The sequence below is a fragment of the Talpa europaea genome, assembly GCF_964194135.1.
Source record: "Talpa europaea genome assembly, chromosome: 13".
Taxonomy (NCBI): Eukaryota; Metazoa; Chordata; class Mammalia; order Eulipotyphla; family Talpidae; genus Talpa; species Talpa europaea.
The window spans coordinates 79,705,007-79,723,385 of NC_140080.1; the positions used below are offsets into that span (position 1 = coordinate 79,705,007).

General features: G+C 43.3%; 1 protein-coding gene across 1 annotated transcript in view; it reads left to right on the plus strand.

Annotated features, from left to right (window-relative positions):
- KATNAL2 (katanin catalytic subunit A1 like 2) overlaps positions 1 to 18,379 on the plus strand; it is a gene marked incomplete at its 3' end in the record, with an annotated part of 62,369 nt that overhangs the window by 18,983 nt on the left and 25,007 nt on the right. Inside the window, exons 2-5 of the mRNA XM_084252263.1 lie at positions 3,792 to 3,862; positions 12,414 to 12,580; positions 13,726 to 13,768; positions 17,458 to 17,575. Coding sequence (XP_084108389.1) covers positions 3,792 to 3,862; positions 12,414 to 12,580; positions 13,726 to 13,768; positions 17,458 to 17,575 — 399 coding nt within the window. The remainder of the gene's footprint in view (positions 1 to 3,791; positions 3,863 to 12,413; positions 12,581 to 13,725; positions 13,769 to 17,457; positions 17,576 to 18,379) is intronic.

An 18,379-nucleotide genomic window follows, 5' to 3' on the forward strand; every position in this document is an offset into this window, starting at 1 on the left:
AAAAATTTTCACCAGTTTATAACTCCACCAATTGCATCTAAGTACATCTTCTTTCATCCTTCCAACTCTGGATAATATCAAAATTACATCTTTTTACATTAAAATCTTTTGAGATTCTTATTGAAAGATGTTTACTTTTGTTTCAATGAATTAAGGAAATATTAACTATATTTAAGTGGATTTTTCTACTTTCATGAGCATTGCTACTTACAATAAAGCCAAAAAGAAAAAATATAAAGAGAAAGTTCTGTCCAGAGAATTTTGTGTTTTCTTTTCTGTCTGGTTAGTGTATCCTATGGTCACACTGACACAGCAAACTTGTTTTTGCCGATTTATCAGAACAAGCAAGTGTCACTGTCCAAGACCTGCCGGCTCTACCCCCAGGGCAGGGAGCAGCCCCTTGAAGTGATGTGGGTGATAAGCTGCCACCCCTTCCTATTTTCCACTTTGAATAACTTCAAAATATTGCATGAAATTATTTCTATATTCAACTGGACCATTAATTGTATATATCAGGACCAAAAAAATTACCTAAATTATTTACATTTCTCTTAACCTTTTCTCTACATCTCTCCTCTTTTTTTTTTTGCATTTAAAAGCAGTGTTATTAAGATATAATTCATATAGTGTCACTCACTTAAGGCGTACAACTCATTGACCTTTAGTATACTTACAGCTAGGCAAACCATACCATGATAATTTTTGAACATTTTCATGCCCCTTAAAAGAAACTGCACTCCGGGGCCTCCCTGGTGGCGCAGCGGTTGAGCGCTGGGTTGCGAAACTGCGCACGGCCTCTGCGGCGCCGGTTCGATCCCCGGCTGCTCCCCGGCCACCTGAGGAGGGTCCCACATGGCGCGCAGACCTCTCCTGCCGCCCGCTGCTCCCCTCAGCAGTGTACTTCGGTCCTTCTGCCTGCTCTGCTCTCCGCTCTGGCTCTGGTGAATTCTCTCACCCTCCCGCGCTTCTGACTGTACCCAGTGCATGTATAAACAAAACAAACAAACCAGCAAACAAATAAATAAAGCATGCCTCTATTAAAAAAAAAAAAATTAAAAAAAATATTAAAAAAAAAAAAAGAAACTGCACTCCTTAACTGTCATAGCCCTTGTTTCTCCATTCTCCCCTTCACCTTTATTCTTTTACACTACTCCTTTAAAAACTTCTCTCCTGAGATTTTTTTTTTTTTGTTCCTGAGTTTTCTGGGTCCACTCAGACCCTCATCTTGAGGAAATTCAGGGTTCTGAGCCAAAGGCAGTACAGAGGGCACATCACTGAGGAGCAGGGGCAAAACCCTGGGCTCTCTAGTTCTCAGTATCCTAGTCCCAAGAGGACATTTGCATCAGTGCATGTTTAGATCAGGAAGACGCTTGTGCTTCCAGAGTGAAGGATGGAGCACAGCGATGAGTACCCACCACTGATTCTGACCCGACGTAGCACCCCACAGTATGTAAAGCCAGGCTTTGCCCCATGTGATTTCCAGGACACTGCAGCAGAGCCTCAAAATCTAGAGGGTCATGAAAATCGGTGGAAATGGCACTCGGCAGTATCCAGTGCAGCCTGTCTGGCGTTTACGTTGCTTTCAAGGTTCAGTAATCCCAGACCTTTAGTTCTTAAAGGCTTGTGGCATGGAATAGCCTGATTGACACCAGAGCTGTGACTCCTCAGGAATTAAAAGGCATAATTTCCTATGAGACACGTGACTCCTGGCGCTGCAGGGTGACTAATTTTTCCAAGAAGGTCTCTGCCAGTTGCTTTGAAATGGTGACTAAAGTGGGATATTAGGTTTGAGGAATTGTTAGTGACACCATTTGTTACCCAGTTAAGTCCACTAAGAAAGATGGGTAACCAGTTGTATGCTTTTTGGCAAATTTGGCTCACAAATTTGTTTTTGGCAAATTAAAATAGCAGCTTCTCTCTGGTTGAGAGTGAATGTCTAGGGATGGGAGTGGAGGTTGGTGAGGAGGGGGTAATAATGTCCAGGAGGAGTTGGTGGAGGCAAGAGCTTGTGGGGGGGGGCCTGGGGTGGGGGCAAAAGATCTAAGTTCTGTGCCCAACTCTTTATGGGCTCCTGAGAAAATCTCTAAACTCTTCTGGATCTCAGGTCCCTGAGATACAGTGATGGGCAGACACCTTTTAGACTCCTTAAATTCCAAACCAAGCCCTCAACATAAATTTGAGAATTTTGCACATTTAGAAACAAATCCATGTGACCCTATTTTTATTTTGCAAACTTGACTTACAGTGTTTTTATGATGATTTTCATCTTTATTTGCAAATTATGGAGCCCCCTAAATTTCACAAGTATTTTTTCCTCCTAATACACTAGATGGCACTATAGGCGAAGCAAATGAAATTACCACAAACAAAAAACAAACCAAAAAAAAAAAAAAAAAAAAAAATCCAACCAACTCTAAACAACAAAAAGCCGACAATAACAAAGCCAAAAAACAAAGAAGAGGGAAAGACTTTGACCATCATCGCTAATTTCGGCCAGTTACAAAACATTCAGTCTTCACCAGAGTTGTGTAACATCTCCAAACTCCATGTGCCTTTACTCAGGGGAGGTGTGCATTGAACCAAGGTGTGACCCAGAAAGGAGAACACTCCATTTCCAGGGGGCCCAGTGCAGGAAAGTTTCAAAAGGAAATCCCTGGATGAGCACCCAAAGGAGGCCTGAGAGTCTGCGATCTCTGGTGGATGGAGATGCTGGAGGCTTCAGGGAAGCTGGGGGTGGGGGTGGGGGTAGAGGGCAGGAGAGAGTGTAATTGACACTTAGTATCTGAGGAACTTGAGGTGCAAAAAAGGGTAACAGGCTAAATCTTGTGTCATGTACACATGACTACAATTTTAAAAAGGCAACTTAAAAAAATGTACAGAACTATTTAATTTTTAAATAACCGGGTTGCTGAAACATAGTTTAAATTTTATTTAATGCTTTGATTTTACTACAACATTAATATTTGAGAAAGCTCTGGGTGAAGAGCTGAAAAGTTTTTATGTGTTATAAGCATGAGTGCTTGTTTATAGATCTTATGGTATAATTTGGGCCACTCATGGGCCTTTTTCACTTCTCTCTAGTTCTTTCTTGCATTCTCCTTTGATAAAGATGTTAAGTAAGTTATTTTCAAATTAGGGAGATATTATGGCAAGTCAAGTATTTTATGAGTGCATCAGGGTGGGAGATACCCGGTAACTAAATGTGGTACATAACACTATGACTAAATGTACAGGTTCATAAATAAGGAAGGATATTGTTATGCAGGAATTTTCCTTTCACAGTCTCTCATGCTCTCAGTGAATATTCTAAATGCTTGACTGTGCATTCCCTCCTGAATGGTTGAGGGGAGCTCACCTCCACATTTTTTCTGGGGCTGGGTGGGTCTCTGAGTGAGTTTGAGATCTGATATGAGTAAGTTACCTGTGATGTCAGAATTGATTTCTAACTCAACAAGACTTTATCATCACTTTCCTTAACCTGGTCCAAGCAGTAGAAGTGTGTGTATTTGTTTCTTTGTGGTTATAAAAAGTTGGCAGTAAGAAGTTAGCTAGTAAACTGAAACCCTAATTTGAATACTTGCATCTTCAGGTGACAATCTAGAAGGGAGCTCTAAAAAGAATGTAACAACAGAAACAATTGTATATACCCTTACAGGTGTCAAACTGCCTTCCAGCCATTAAGTCATGCTTCTTGGTTTGACAGGTTACTTTTACCTTCAAGGGTTCACTGCTATAAAAGGAGTGTTAAATCTCACTGTTGTCCCATCTAAATTTTTCTCCTCTGTTCACAGTGCGAGATGAGAACAGAAGCACGAAGAAAAAACCTTCTAATTTTGATTTTGCATTATCTAACACAGGAAGGGTAAGTTATATTACAAATGTTTACAGAGCTGATTTCTGTCTTTTTCTGACCTCCACTTTTCCAGACACAGTGATAAAAACAGAGTAGTTTTACATTTACAGAAAAATGGAGCAGAGTTCCCATAAACTAGTAACCCCCCACCAAGCCCTACTGAGCCCTACCCAGTTGCCTCTTAACACCTGTCTTTGGTGTGGTCCATTTGTTCCAACTGAGGACTCAACAACGTTGATATCGGATATCGTGTTATTCACTCTGCCGGTAGTTTGCATCAGAGATCACCCTTTGTGTTGTGTAGTCCCATGAGTTTTGGCAAATTCATCATGTCACGTCCCACCATCACGGTATCCTATGGAAGCTTTGCTACACTACACATGCCCTGTCCCATCGTCCTTGCCTCACCTTCCCAGCAACCCAGACACATAGACCTACTACTTCATTTACCTAGATATCTGCTGCATTTGAAAACTTTATTAACAAAGTTACCTTGCTCATGAGACTCTCCTCTCGGGTCTGAAGATAGCACAGGTGAAGATTGCACAGGCCTTCAGGTGAGGTTTCCCAGAGCCCCACTGCTGGCTCTGTACACAGAGGTAACACTCTTACTCCTCAATTTTCATTCCCTCACAATAAAGGTATCAGATTTACCTGGATGACCTACACTCAACTTGGTTCCCTTTGCAATGTCTATTCTGTGACTGGTAGGGAGAGGGCTTGGGAAGCAATGAGTGTGGCCACCTAGCTCATTTAAAATCACACAGGCACCTACAATCAAGGCTGCCAGAAGGTTGAGTGCATGAGCGCAAGAGAGCTGACCCATAAAGTGTCTGGGAGTTTCCTTTCTTTTCAAGTTTCAGCCAGGAAGAATATCTTCAGGTTTCAGATTTAGGGTTTGGAAATGTTTGAATTAAGAGCAGTGGTTCTCAGGTGGGTCATTTTGCCTCTCAGGGGGCATTTGAGGATGTCTGGAGCCTTTTTGACTATCACCTGGCATCTAGTGAGTGGAGGTCGGGATGCTGCAAAATGCTTTCAAGGATGGCCCCCCACAACAGTTATCTGGCCCAAATGTCAGTGGTGTCAAGGTGGAAACTCCTTCAAGCACAAAGAATCAACCAGCTGCTGGTATTTTCCCAAAAGGTTGAGCCCATCTCTTCCTTCAGTTAACCCAGCCCTGCTAGGGGGTTAGGAGAAGGAGTGAAACCAGAAGTTGGGCTGGAGAATCAAGTGACCTGAGGGTTGGGGTCAGAGGCAGCCTCAAGGACAGGAGACCTTGTCATTATGTCTCTGAACCCTGGTAGCTGTTCTAAGTAAACCCATTAATCTCTTGAAGGAAATGGCCATTCCAGAGACCTTGAGGAATTGTTCTTTTAATTTTTAAAGTAGGAATAAAGTCCCTATTTTACATTTGAAGACACTGGGTTTAACTGAGCAAAGGAACTCTGAGAGTGCAATATGGGCAGCACTTCCAGGCTTGTCTCCTTCCCAGTCTTCCAGAATCTTTTTTTTTTTTTTTTAATAGAGGCATGTTTTTCTTTATTTGTTTGTTTGTTTTGTTTATACATGCACTGGGTACAGTCAGAAGCGTGGGAGGGTGAGAGAATTCACCAGAGCCAGAGCGGGGAGCAGAGCAGGCAGAAGGACTGAAGTACACTGCTGAGGGGAGCAGCGGGCGGCAGGAGAGGTCTGCGCGCCATGTGGGACCCTCCTCCGGTGGCCTGGGAGCAGCCGGGGATTGAACCGGCGCCGCAGAGGCCGCGGGCAGCTTCGCAACCCAGCGCTCAACCGCTGCGCCACCGGGGAGGCCCCATAGAATCTTAGTCCTCTACTCCAATGTGGAAGAATTTGGTTTTGTTTGAAAATCATCTCAGGAAAATAAGAATGGGCACAGGCCACAATTTTGAGGTGGTTTTTTTTTTGTTGTTTTGTTTTGTTCTTTTGTTTGTTTTTTAAAGATTTTTCTTTTTTTTTAAACATTTATTTATTTATTTATGCAAGCACTGGGTACAGTCAGAAGGGCGGGAGGGTGAGAGAATCCACCAGAGCCAGAGCGGGGAGCAGAGCAGGCAGAAGGACCGAAGTACACTGCTGAGGGGAGCAGCGGGCGGCAGGAGAGGTCTGCGCACCATGTGGGACCCTCCTCCGGTGGCCGGGGAGCAGCCGGGGATTGAACCGGCGCTGTAGAGGCTGCGGGCAGCTTTGCAACCCAGCACTCAACTGCTGCGCCACTGGGGAGGCCCGAGGTGTTTTTTTTTTTAAGTCTGAAAATGAAATATCTCCAGTTGTACTTACCCCCGCTTTTATTATTTAAGTCATTAAAGGATTTGAGTTCTTTTGCCAAGAGTTCAGATGCATGTATTGATATTTTGGTTGCCTATTATAACACTGCACCTTTGCACAGACTTTGTTTATTGAGTAAACTTGAATTATTTTCTCCCTTTGACTGACCATGTTAGATCTTAATTACAAAATGTGGCCTTCCTCATAACACCTTAATATCAGATTGTGGAAATAGCTTTTTTCTCCAAAGTAAATGGTACAGACTGCATCATTTTGAAGACAAAAACTTTCTTCAGTCCACTTAGCTTGCGATACATGGTTTTATTGCACACTTTTCTCTTTTGTGTTGGGGATTTAAATTTTATCAAAAAAGTGGTTTATTCTTTTCATATCACTGTCAGTCTCGGGTCAGAGAGATGCACCAATTGGTTAGCAAAACAGACAATCACAAAATCAACAAACAACTATGAACCAGAGACACTCTATGGGGGGGGTAGGGGGTGGGGAAAGGAGGGATTGGGGTCAAAATAAGGGGGTTGTAATTGTATGGGGAATATAAAAATAAAATTTAAATTAAAAAAATAGAATATATATATACGTATACAATAAAATGCTTTACAATTAAAAAAATAAATTAAATAATTACATCAAGGTTAAGAAATTTGAACCTAAGGAAAACCAATCACAGACAACTAAGGTTTTCCCAAATAAGACAACCATTTAATGTATAGTTAAATTCTTTCCTTGCATTTCTTCTACCTTTACTCTATAAAAGCCTTTCCTCTAACTCCAGCAGTGGAACACTCCTAGCCACATCTGGTTTGATGTTACCTAATTCAAATTATTTTTGATCAAATAAGCTTTTTATCTTTTAGTGACCTTTTCTCTTTTAGCAACCATAGATGCAATTTTAAAATAAGCATTAATTAATAACATAACCAATAACATTAATATATTAACATTAAATTAACAGCATTAATAAATGACATTTTATTTTATTTATTTATTTTAAATGGCCTTTTTTTTTTTTTTTTAAAGATTTATTTATTTATTTATACAAGCATTGGGTACAGTCAGAAGCGCGGGAGGGTGAGAGAATTCACCAGAGCCAGAGCAGGGAGCAGAGCAGGCAGAAGGACCAAAGTACACTGCAGAGGGGAGCAGCGGGCGGCAGGAGAGGTCTGCGCGCCATGTGGGACCCTCTGGTGGCCGGGGAGCAGCCGGGGATCGAACCGGCGCCGCAGAGGCTGCGGGCAGCCTCGCAACCTGGCGCTCAACTGCTGCGCCACCGAGGAGGCCCAATAAATGACATTTTAATAAAAAAAAAAATCAACACTCAGCTGCTAAATCTCTAAACCCACACACAGCAATGGTTGGAACTGAGGGTGGGGGCAGAGCAGGGCTGATTTTGTCTCTCTCTCTGCCTCTGTTTCCCCATCTTGAAATTGACCTGGACAGTCTGCATTTGGGTGGTGGGTTGCTTCTCCCTGGTGACTATCCATCTGCTCTAAGGTAAGGGCAGGTGGGCTAGCCTGGTAGGGGGGGCTTTGGAATAAGATCAGAGACTTGGGAGCCAGATGGCCTGGGTTCAGGTACTCACCCTACTCTTTGCTAATCAGTGACCTTGACGCGTTACTTACTCTCTCTGTTTCTCAGTTCCCTCATATGTAAAGTGGGGTAATGGGAGGCAGTGTTTGAGTGTCAGGTAGATACTACACTTATGAGGATTAAATATGTGCCATGCTTAGATAATGCCAGCGCAAAGCAGGCACGTAGGAGCACTTGTTATTTTTACTACAGAGGAGGAAGGATTGGGATTTTATATTTTAAATACCCAACCTGGTTCAGCAAAGGACCTTAAGTGGCTGGAATGTGGGTTTGGCCCATTTTACTTTGTCTTTAGATGAAATCTCGGCTCCACCCAAAGAACCCTGGACTAAAATACCTCAAGGCCACATTTTTTAAGAGGTGGAACACTGGAGCAGTGGTTCTGCAGAATGTTAATAGATGTTACTTTAAAAGCATTTGTGGCGAGGGAAACTTGACAAAGCATTGGGTTAAATGAAGTTAAATAGGCCTCCTTATTTCAGGACTTCTTGGATCAGTCTAACTCACTAATGTGCATGGCAATCTCTGGCCTGAAGTCACAGTTTTCAGAGTTTTTCAAGCCAATTTTGCCAAGGCACCCTTATTTTCCTCAATCCATTTTTATGTACTAGTTTGCCATGGAACACTTTGAGAAATACTGCCTTCATGGATTAATTGACTCTTACAACACTTGAACTCACCTCATAAGACCCAATACTGTGAGCACAGTGTAATAGATGCTCAATAAATATTATTTGAAAAGTTCTATTGAGGAATTTACTAGCATGTAAATGGGTAGAATAATTAGAAATCAGACACAGCCATTTACACAGGCAATTCCCGACATTTATTATGATGTATTTTGTATTCTCGAAAATGTATCAGGAAGGAAAGCTATAAAAACAAAGAGACAAAGTTAGCATATGTATACCTTCTGCAGGTGCTGTTATGGCCCAAAATTTACTGTACAAAACATGCATTCCCCCTCTCTGCCACGAGATGGCCCTTTGTATCTCAAATCAGTGAAAATTCTTGAGATCTGCTGGGTAAGCGACTTTGAGTGGATTATCAAGATGAAAAGCGAAACTTAGGTATTTGAAGTACACACAGACCTGCCTTCGACAAAATACTGAGAGTTAGGCAAAGAGCATAGATTCTTGTAGATTGGAATAAATAGTCAAAGAAAGCTTTGCTATGAAGGCCATGTGAGCAGGTCTTGAAAGATGTGTGAAATCCAGACAAATAGATGGAATGGAGAGAAAGAAGGGACATAGCATTCGTGGAACAATCAGGTTAGCAGAGAGCCCAGAGTTCACGTGTGAGGGAGGGAGGGTGGGATCCCACAGCGCAGAGTCACCCAGTCGGCCGGCCCGTGACTCAGCCTCCCCTTCTCGCCTGCTGCTCTCGACCCCTCGCTCTTCTTCCTGAAGTCCTGTCCTGTCACTCTGTTTGGTTAAAATCCTCTGGTGGCTCCTTCAACTAGCCCCATTCAGTTCAGATGGCATTCAAGCTCCAACACTGTAATAGGAATGAGTTGGGAAACAATGAGGCCGTCCCCCAGGGCATGAGGTTCTTGACTTTGGCTCAGGAAAGAATTAGCATGGGAATCAGAGTGAGTTAGAAATGAATCTCTTATGGCAAGTGATAGTCCACACTCAAGAAGGAGTGTGGGCAAGTTCAGGAGAGAATCGGGCCTTGGGTCTCAAGGCTGCTGATATACATATGTTTAGTTGGAGGGGGCTCACTGGTGGGGTCCTGAACTGGTTCTGACCAGTTTTTTGTTTAGCCAGACTACTGAGCCATAGCAGGGCCCCGGACCTTAACCAGGACAGAGGGATTTTAAACAAGTAGGATGTGGGTCATCTTGCCCTGGAATGTGCATGGAGGTCTTTCCAGAATCACTGGAGTGGGGGAGGCTGCAATTTACCTCATACCTCCCTCAGAGATTTCAGCCCTGTTCATATTTATTTAACCTCTTGCTTCCTAGTCCAGTGAAAACAATGGGAACAGCGAAGAGTTGAGTCCTGTCCCTCTGTGTCTGTCCCAGGACCCTTCCTGTCTCATTCCCTCTGAGAGATCTTTCCTCCTCCTTGTTAAAGGGCAAAGGGACACCAGTGTCAATCTTCTGTAGCTGCTTCCTGCTGAATGTTGGGGAGGCCCTACCTATAGGTGTGAGGACTGAAATTCTGTCTCAGCCTGAGAGAGACACACACAGGGCTCCAGGCTTGGGACGGGTAGAAACCCCTTTAATAATGTTGACACCAAGCGTATGACCAGACAAGACCCCACCATTAGGAGGATGAGAATAACTTCCAGAATCCCCGTGAGTGAGGAGACCCAACATCACCATTCTGTAAGCCAGTCCTATGGGCTTGACATCCCTTGAATTCAGCTGGCTTTTGGAGACAAGGGCGAGTAAGTAATTTGAACAGCAAGGGCCAAAGATTGAAGGAAGTCAGCATATTCTGCTAACAGTGGCCACAGGGCTGAATGAACCCACTAATCCACCTGAAGCAGTTTGAGAAGGCTGTGCTTCCAGGTGGAGTCCAGGGCCAGGGTGCAGTTCCTTCAAGATGGCCGCCTCTGGGTAGCAGCTGCTTTCTCTGTGTTCTTAGTTTCCAGCTGGCCCTGGTGCTCAGTTCAAGGTTATTGCAATTATTTATCTGTAAATACAAGCCTTAGCAAGAAAAATGTTAATTTATTTTTCTTTTTGTGTTCTTTAAGGTCTAAGAGCAATTTCACCATTTAGCCTCCACCATGGGAATACATAGAACAGTTTTGCTGCCCTCATCAGCTAGTTTAGGGAACATGGGGAAGTACAACATCCAGTCTGTAATTGCTATTTGATCAGAACGTCATGATGCTGGGAAACACTCCGAATGTGCTATGATGTCAGTAAAAGCTGTGAGCAAAACTGCAGTGTGTGTTTCCATCTGGCATTTTATTTTTGGTTGGTTTTACAAGTGCATATATGTAAGTGTATGTATTTAGTCATTAAAAATGTTTGGAAATACAGAGAAAAGGTTAACATTCACTGTCATTGGTGAAATTTTCTTTTGAACTTATCTTTAGCTTCTAGTTTTTTTTTTTTAACTGAACATGTATAACTCTATACTAAACGAAGTTAATAATAAAACAGATTCAGTTAGTTCTTTCTATTAAACGGGAGTTGAGACGTAGCATAGAAGCTTGATGAGTCATCAGTAATTATAGAAACTGGTCAACTACAGTCAATTGATGTTTGCAAGTTCTTTGAAATAAGCAAGGTCATTGAAAATAACCATGGCAATCCCTTTTAAGAAAGTTCCATCTGATCTGAATCTGGGGTAGGGAAGAGAGCACAATAAAAGAGAAAATTTTTCCTTCTACTTTCCCAGATTCTAATTGAAAGGAGTCTAATTTGCAGTAGGAATCCTTAATCTGCGGTCCCTGGATGAGCCCCTAAAATTTTATGCTAATTTGCGCATATTTATTGACATGTATATTTTTTCAGAAGAGTCTCCTTGGTTTTAAAAAGAAGTTAAGAATTAAGATTAAAACCTGAAGGATCTTTACACATTCAGAGGATTGTGAGAAAAGGCCCTTTTTTCTATTGCTAGCACCACTTAAATCAGTTTTATGATGGAATACATTAAAAATGGCAGTAAGGAACCCTTGGTGAGGACATTACTTACAGAAGGACTAGGTAGTGTAGTGTGTGACTGACAGAAACATTAACAGAGAATACAGCCAAGTGGATAATTTTTTTTACACTAATTTTGCTTGATGGTATTGATCAACATATCATTGGCATTTCCTTCAAAGCTCATGACATCTTTTTTAATATCGTGATGGGTGGCAAATCTTGCTTGGTGGGCTTGAATTTTGGTTTTATCAATTGCCAGTGTTACCCAGAATAAATACTGGTGAATGACAAGGTAATCAAGTTGAACAGATACCTATTTTTGACTAAAAATGAATAAAGATGAATCACAAAACACTTTTCTCATTAATTTACTTACTTGACTTTTATGTACTTCTAAAAACATTTTGAACAATGATGATGTCTTTAAAATAATTGTGTAGCTTCCAGAGGCAACACTTTATTTTTCTTTCTTTTAAAAAAATGTTTACTACAGCCCAAGTGACATCATATCAGGTCATTCAGAGCAGAAGAAAGAAATACTGAGCATGAGAAGAAATTAATATACACAGGAGCTTCCTAAAATGAATTCTGCTTTGCACACAATAAAGACCAGAAAAAAACAATAATCATCAGAAAAAGTGTCTTCACTTACCACAGTTAAAAGCCAGCTGGAGTTACTTAAGTTTTTTTAATATATAATTTTTTATTTTATATATTTTTTACATCATTTTTTCATTTTTGCACAATGTATGCTCTATCATCTTGGTTATAGTCCCCATACAATTCCCATCCCCCCATCCTGACTGTAATCCCTCCTACCAACACCCCCCTCTCCCCACCGCAGTTGGCAGAGGCAACACTTTAAAGGACAGTAATTGTATACATTTAACATGCGAAGCTCTTCCTCCATAGGCAGGCTTCATATGGTCTGGTTTTCATCTAACGTGCCATTTGACATGGGCTTATTCTTTGTGCTGAGTCTCTTTGGACTTGCAACACCTGTTTGCCTTTATTCTTTTTACCCAGAAGTAATTTTCTTTTTCTTTTTCTTCTGTGAAATGGCAGATATTTCGACACAGCCAATGCTTTGGAGCAAGAAACTAAACTGGGGTTACGACGCTTTGAAGTCTGTGACAACATTGATCTTGAAACCATTTTGATGGAATATGAGAGCTATTATTATGTAAAATTTCAGAAATACCCCAAAATTATCAAAAAGGCATCAGATACAGGTACATGGCTATATTCTAGAAATAAGACATTAGCTCCTCTTTAAGATTAGTGTTTCTTCCTCATTTTATTCCCAGTTAGATAGTGCTCCTGACTCTGAATTCAAAGACTAGACCAGAAGACTTGTGTAGCCTCTCGTGGATCCAGCACAGGTGATTTAAATGTGATCATCTGGATGCTGATGTCCCTTGAGTCACGTTGGCATTTGTTTGAGAATCTACGTTTTAGAGCAGTAAGAGCAAAACCCCAGTGTATGACAGGTGCTTTCTGAAGACTGATATCACTCTCATTTTTTTAGAGATGAAAAGAGCTGGTGGAGGCGGATAAATGACAGAAGACTCTTTACTTGTTGGGAAGACCTATTATCTATCTTGAAAATAACATGAAAATGAGTATTGGTGAAGCTAATAGCTCATGTATAGATAATGAAATGCTTTTGAAAGCTATCAATCCAGATAGTGATCAATATAATGCAAAGACCCAGTGTAGGTTAGCAGTCACAGAGGCTGGCTGGAGGAAAGATCTAAAGCGAGGGCCCTGTGTTTTGTCGTAACATTGACTGAGAAGTCTGTAAGTGGGGGAAGTAATTATAAACCAAGGGAGATCATTGTCCTGTTTACAGGCACTTGTTAAGCCACAGACTTTAACATTTCATGTAGGGACCAGGAAACCAAGAGGAACATCAATTTAAAATAGCCAGGGCTGAATCTCAGAGCTGGAAGGGGTCCGAGAGGGATATTTTATCTGAGCTCCCTTCCAGTGCTGGGTTCCGGGCTCAGTGTCCTTGGCTGCTTGTTAGACCTGAGTGAGTCTTGGTGAAAAAAGTATGGACCATAACCACGGAGCCTCCAGCATGATTATTGACATGATCTGACTTGATGTCTAGATTGCTAGCTATGACCTAATGTGCCTCCAACATGCTTAACATCTGCGGCCTCTGGGGTCTTTCTCTGTGTGGAAATGCCTGGGAAGCCCAGGCTTTGTTCTCTAGCTGGTGGTGATATCACCTCTTGTCAGATTAGAATAGCTTAGTAGAGTCTCAGGATTACAAAATGCTGTAACATAAGTTTTCAGAGTATAACTCAAGGTTTATTTTCTCTTAAAAATTAAACTGTTTTCTTTCCTCCCAATGTTTGTTTTGCCACAGCAGAAAATAATTTACCAATAAGAAGTGGAGGGAAGACCAGAAGGTAAAGTGAATGGTAATTCATCTTGATCAGCTCAACTCTAGGAGTTTGGGGTATCCCTTTCCAGAAGTTTCTCCAGTGCAGCTGCATGCTTATCAACTAGCAATACCAGTGGTCCAGGGGCCTTGGGGACCTACTCATCATTTCCCCTCGTGTTACAGATGTCCAGGATGTGGGCCAATGTCTGCAGTTTCTCCTGGTTTTATCCCACAAACAATTGCATCCACTGGTGCCCTGTCTTTTGAGGCCATGCGGTAGGATAAGTATGGACCTCAGAGATTAAAAGTCCCAGGCTTAATTCCTGGCTCTGCTACTTACCTTGAAACCAATTTATGATACATAGTAAGTTCCTAGTACATAGTGAGCACCCAAAAAAAATAGGATTTCCCCTTTTTAAATCACTGAATTTCATTATGAACTCCCAGATCACGTCCTGATCTGTCTGAAGATAATCAAGTCTTTCTTTTCTCCTTCCTTTTCTTAGGCTAATCCGACAACCCTTTCTTCAGTTTCTCAAATCCAGATTTCACTGGGATTTGTAACAACTGATTAGAACCCCTCTGTTTCTCGAATGGTTCTGGGTTGACACACTTTCCCACAAGTCCACCTACACCCCACTTGCCTCAAAGCTCTCCTCATTCCTCTCTTCCTGCTACCTGACACGCTCAACCCCATCCTCCCTCATCTCTGTGGTCAGAGCCTGTTTGCAAATGCAAGGGCACTGCTGCTTGGCTGGGATGGCTTTGAGCCATCAAGGCCTGGCCTCAGGGGAAATTTGAAGTGGAATTCTGGTCAGAACCACACAACCTTTGGGCAGTCACCAAAATTAAAAAAAAAAAAAATCTTAGAATATGATTGAAAAAATAAGACTTCGATTGTGACTCTAAGCAGCTCACTAGGCCCTCCTCATAAGGCAGGAGTTTCTGTCTCCTGCCTACGTCCTTGCCCTTGTGACTCTGGTCCCTTGTCTGTGGCCTAAGAAGGAAGGGACAGAGACACCGCACAGTGCTGTTTGGTCTTGCTTGTGAATTTCGTCGTGGAGCCCACGCTTGCCTCCGGTCAGACTCCCAAGAACCCTTGGCCAGAGGCTCCCTTTGCTTCGTGCTCTTTAAGAACCTTTTATTATTTGACCAAAATGTTATCCTTTTATTTGTAATTTCATATAACTAGTCAGACTCTGGTGATAAATAGAATCAGAGAATAGAAACGGTGAATAGAAACGGTGAGGAGCATTTCAAGACACCAGCTTTGGGGACAAATTTGAATTCTGATTATTTTTTAGCCACACATTCAGGCCTGGAACTTCCTAGCTTTCCCTGCCTTGTGGAGACATCAGCACCGTCTCCTTGAGGGCTGGAGCGTAGTGGCACGCGGCAGCCTGGGCCTTCTGCAGCTCCTGCCTGAGTGGGTGTTTGTACGTGGCAGGCATCCAGGGTGGATAGCAATGGAGTGGAGTCAGAGAGAACAACTAGTAAAGTAATGAATGGTGTTTGTCTACAATTTTATGTTCAAAGATAGTTGTTGAAAGGAAAGATTGTGTTGTGATTGACTGTAAACGAATGAAAGCGACTTTTCCTGATTTTGCATCTCATTTCAGAGAGTGAGCTCCTGGTTTACAGCTTTGCAGATGACCCAAATGAGGAAGGTTATTTAAGGTGCTGGATAAGAGAATTAGGATGCCCAAAGATCTTGGTCATTTGGGATGTGAGCCACAAAACAGCAAAAGGAAATTTAATGAAATAAAATTTGAACTCCCATCAAAGATTCACAATGAATAGCTCCCCCCCCCCCCGTTACAATGTCAGAGACCTAGAAATTTTTCCTCTTCCCCCTAGAAATTTGGGTTACAACCACAGGTGCAATATAAGTCAACTGTGTGATTTGGTTGCCAATGTGGTCTCAGGCCTCATCAATAGAAATATAGTGTCCAAATAGTAGGATTCTATTCTGGTCAGAAGACAGTGGACAAAAGGAAGATGACCAGGATGAGGAAGAATCTGGGAATCAGGTAACTTTAGGAATGACCGGAGGAAGTGAGGGTATTTGGCTTGAAAAACAGACTTGGGGAGGGAGGTCCCTAGCTTATGCTGCAGCAGCCTTCACTCTCTGAAGAGGGATTGATCGGAACTTCTCTGCAGAATTCTGCAGGACACACGTAGGATGGGTGACTAAATAAATCAGGCTGAATCTGGCTCCATGCTAGGAAGAATTTTGCAATCCTTAGTGTTGACTGGAAGTGAGTTCATCAGTGAATTTATCTTTGGTTATGTTAAAACAGCTGTGAGCCAGTTACCTCCAGAGGGAGATCAAAATGGGAATAGAGGCTTCCAGTTCCCTGACAATCCCACAAGAAGTTGGTGCGACTTGAACTATATATATATATATATCACCTCGCTTCATTTAAATCAAGGCTATTCATAAGGGTTTGCTCTTGTAAAATGTTCGGAATTCACTTCACAGACATTTCATTTTTGTGCCAGCAAAAGACCTGAGGACAGACATTATTTCTAGTTTACAGATGAAAAACATGCCTGAGAAACTGTCAGTTGCTGCGCCCTCATAACACCCATTCACCACCCCCACCCCGGGGTGACGCTGGTTGGCCACGTGGACACCCTGGTGGTATGACTGTGCAGGTGGGCTCACCAACCACAGCTGTGAGTCCATATCAGACGCAGACAACTTGCCCTTTCTCACAAAGAAATGGGGTTGAAGTAGCTGCTCATTTAGGACATGGGGAGAAAAGTTCCAGTGAGCCTTGCCTTTGTGCCTCACGTGTAAACACAAAAGAACCCAGAGGAGCAACACTTGAGGACGCAGGCTTCACGTCATGCCCCCAAGCAAGTGCTGCTTCTCTCTGCAGGTCATTTCCTGACTGGAAATACTCCAGTACTGGATTTTATGTCCAATTGTGAGGATGTAACGTACACATTTGCCTCACCTTTGTACTGACATATAAAATACAGACAAATGCGTAGATGGCTGGTCAGCTCTGCCACCCCAACCCAGCAGCAGGCCAGTCACTAGCCCCCTGTCCACCAGAGGCAGCTGCTGCCCTGATCCCAGTCCCATCCATTCATTTTGCCTGAGGTGAATAATATTCCAGGACAGTTTGTTTTGTGACTAGGGATGACCTGACAGCAGAGAGGTGAGGTTTGCGCTCCTTCCACAAGTGCCTTCAGCCGTGTCGGAACATGTGATGAAAGCTATTTGAAAGAGGCAGGGTCTACCCAGTACCTGGGGTTGAAACCATGAACACATCCCCAGGTTGTATTTGAGACAGAGGCCTCTTTCCAACCTGGCGCCTTCCCCCTGGCCTGCGTGGTACTTTGTGAGAAAGGTGGAAGGCTCAGGAGAGGATATGCTGGCAAAGCCACGTATTCTGAGGCAGGCTAGGAGCAGAGGGGCAGAAGCCAGATGGTAGGGAGAAGAGAAGAGGATGATTCAAGGGCTTCCAGGAGGAGGTGGACCCCCTGACTGGTTTTGGAGGAACCCAGCGGATTGACTGGAGTGTGTCAGGGCCAGGATGGAGGGGGGTGGGTAGGAGGAGGATAGTGCAGACTGAAGGGCCCTATTATGGTGTATCTGCACAGCTTTCCAGAACTATCATTTAGTATGCACCACAGTTGCTTAGTTACCTCAAATTAAGTGGTTGAAATAATTTCCACCAAGGTCTTTGCTCTCCCCTTTAGAGTGATTACCGACAGTTATCAAAATCTTCCCAAGATCAGTCAACAGAGGCCTCGGTCCAAAAGCACGGCGGGGAAGTCAGGGAACGCCAAATCCCTCCATAAGGAGCATCCTAAACAGGTTGGCACAGCTTTACTTGGTATTGGTGAAATCGCAGAGGGGTAAAGAATGGCTCTAACAAAAAGTCACGTTTATTTTTTGAGGACCTGCGTTTTTTAAGTTACTGTGTGATATCGTTAAATTGCAGCTTTTCTTCCTACATGCTGGGTTAAAACCAGGAGCAAATCCCTGGGCGCCCTAAGCGTTCTTAACTGGAGCAGGAGTCCTTTCTCCACCCAGCCTTTCCCCTCCGAGTGCTGGACAACAGCCCCGAGAGGGGAGGCTGGGCCGAGCCAGAGCAGGAGGGCTGCCCAGCTCATCTCTCATTGAGGCAGTTGCAGGGATCAGGCCTTCTGTCCCGAAGCACATCCCTGGGTGCCTGAGTAGACCAGGGGTGGTGTCGGGTGTGACTGGGTCTCAGGGCCTCTGCTGGGGTTTCTCCAAAGCATTCACAGTTGGCTCAGGCCCTCCACACTGGATGTTCTGGGGGAGGAGATGGACAGCAAGAAGAGAGAGCCCAGCAGGGGATGAAATCAAGGCTTCTGACTCTGGAGATCCATGCTAGAAGCTCCTGGTTTAGAACAAAACATTCGGGGCTTTCAGGAAAAGAGAAACCAGGAGATTGTGAAGGGGACCAGAAAGTATTAACATCAAGGATGTCTGGCGGGCTAGAAAGGAGTGATCATGAAACCGGTCGCCTCCCAGGAGGTTGTCTGGCCTTCCCACTGCAGGCTGAGCCAGGCGGAGGGGCGGTGAAGGGGGGTGGGGCTGTGAACCCCCTGGAGTCCTGTTGACCGCAGCCTCTCCAAGCTCAGCCTCGCCCAG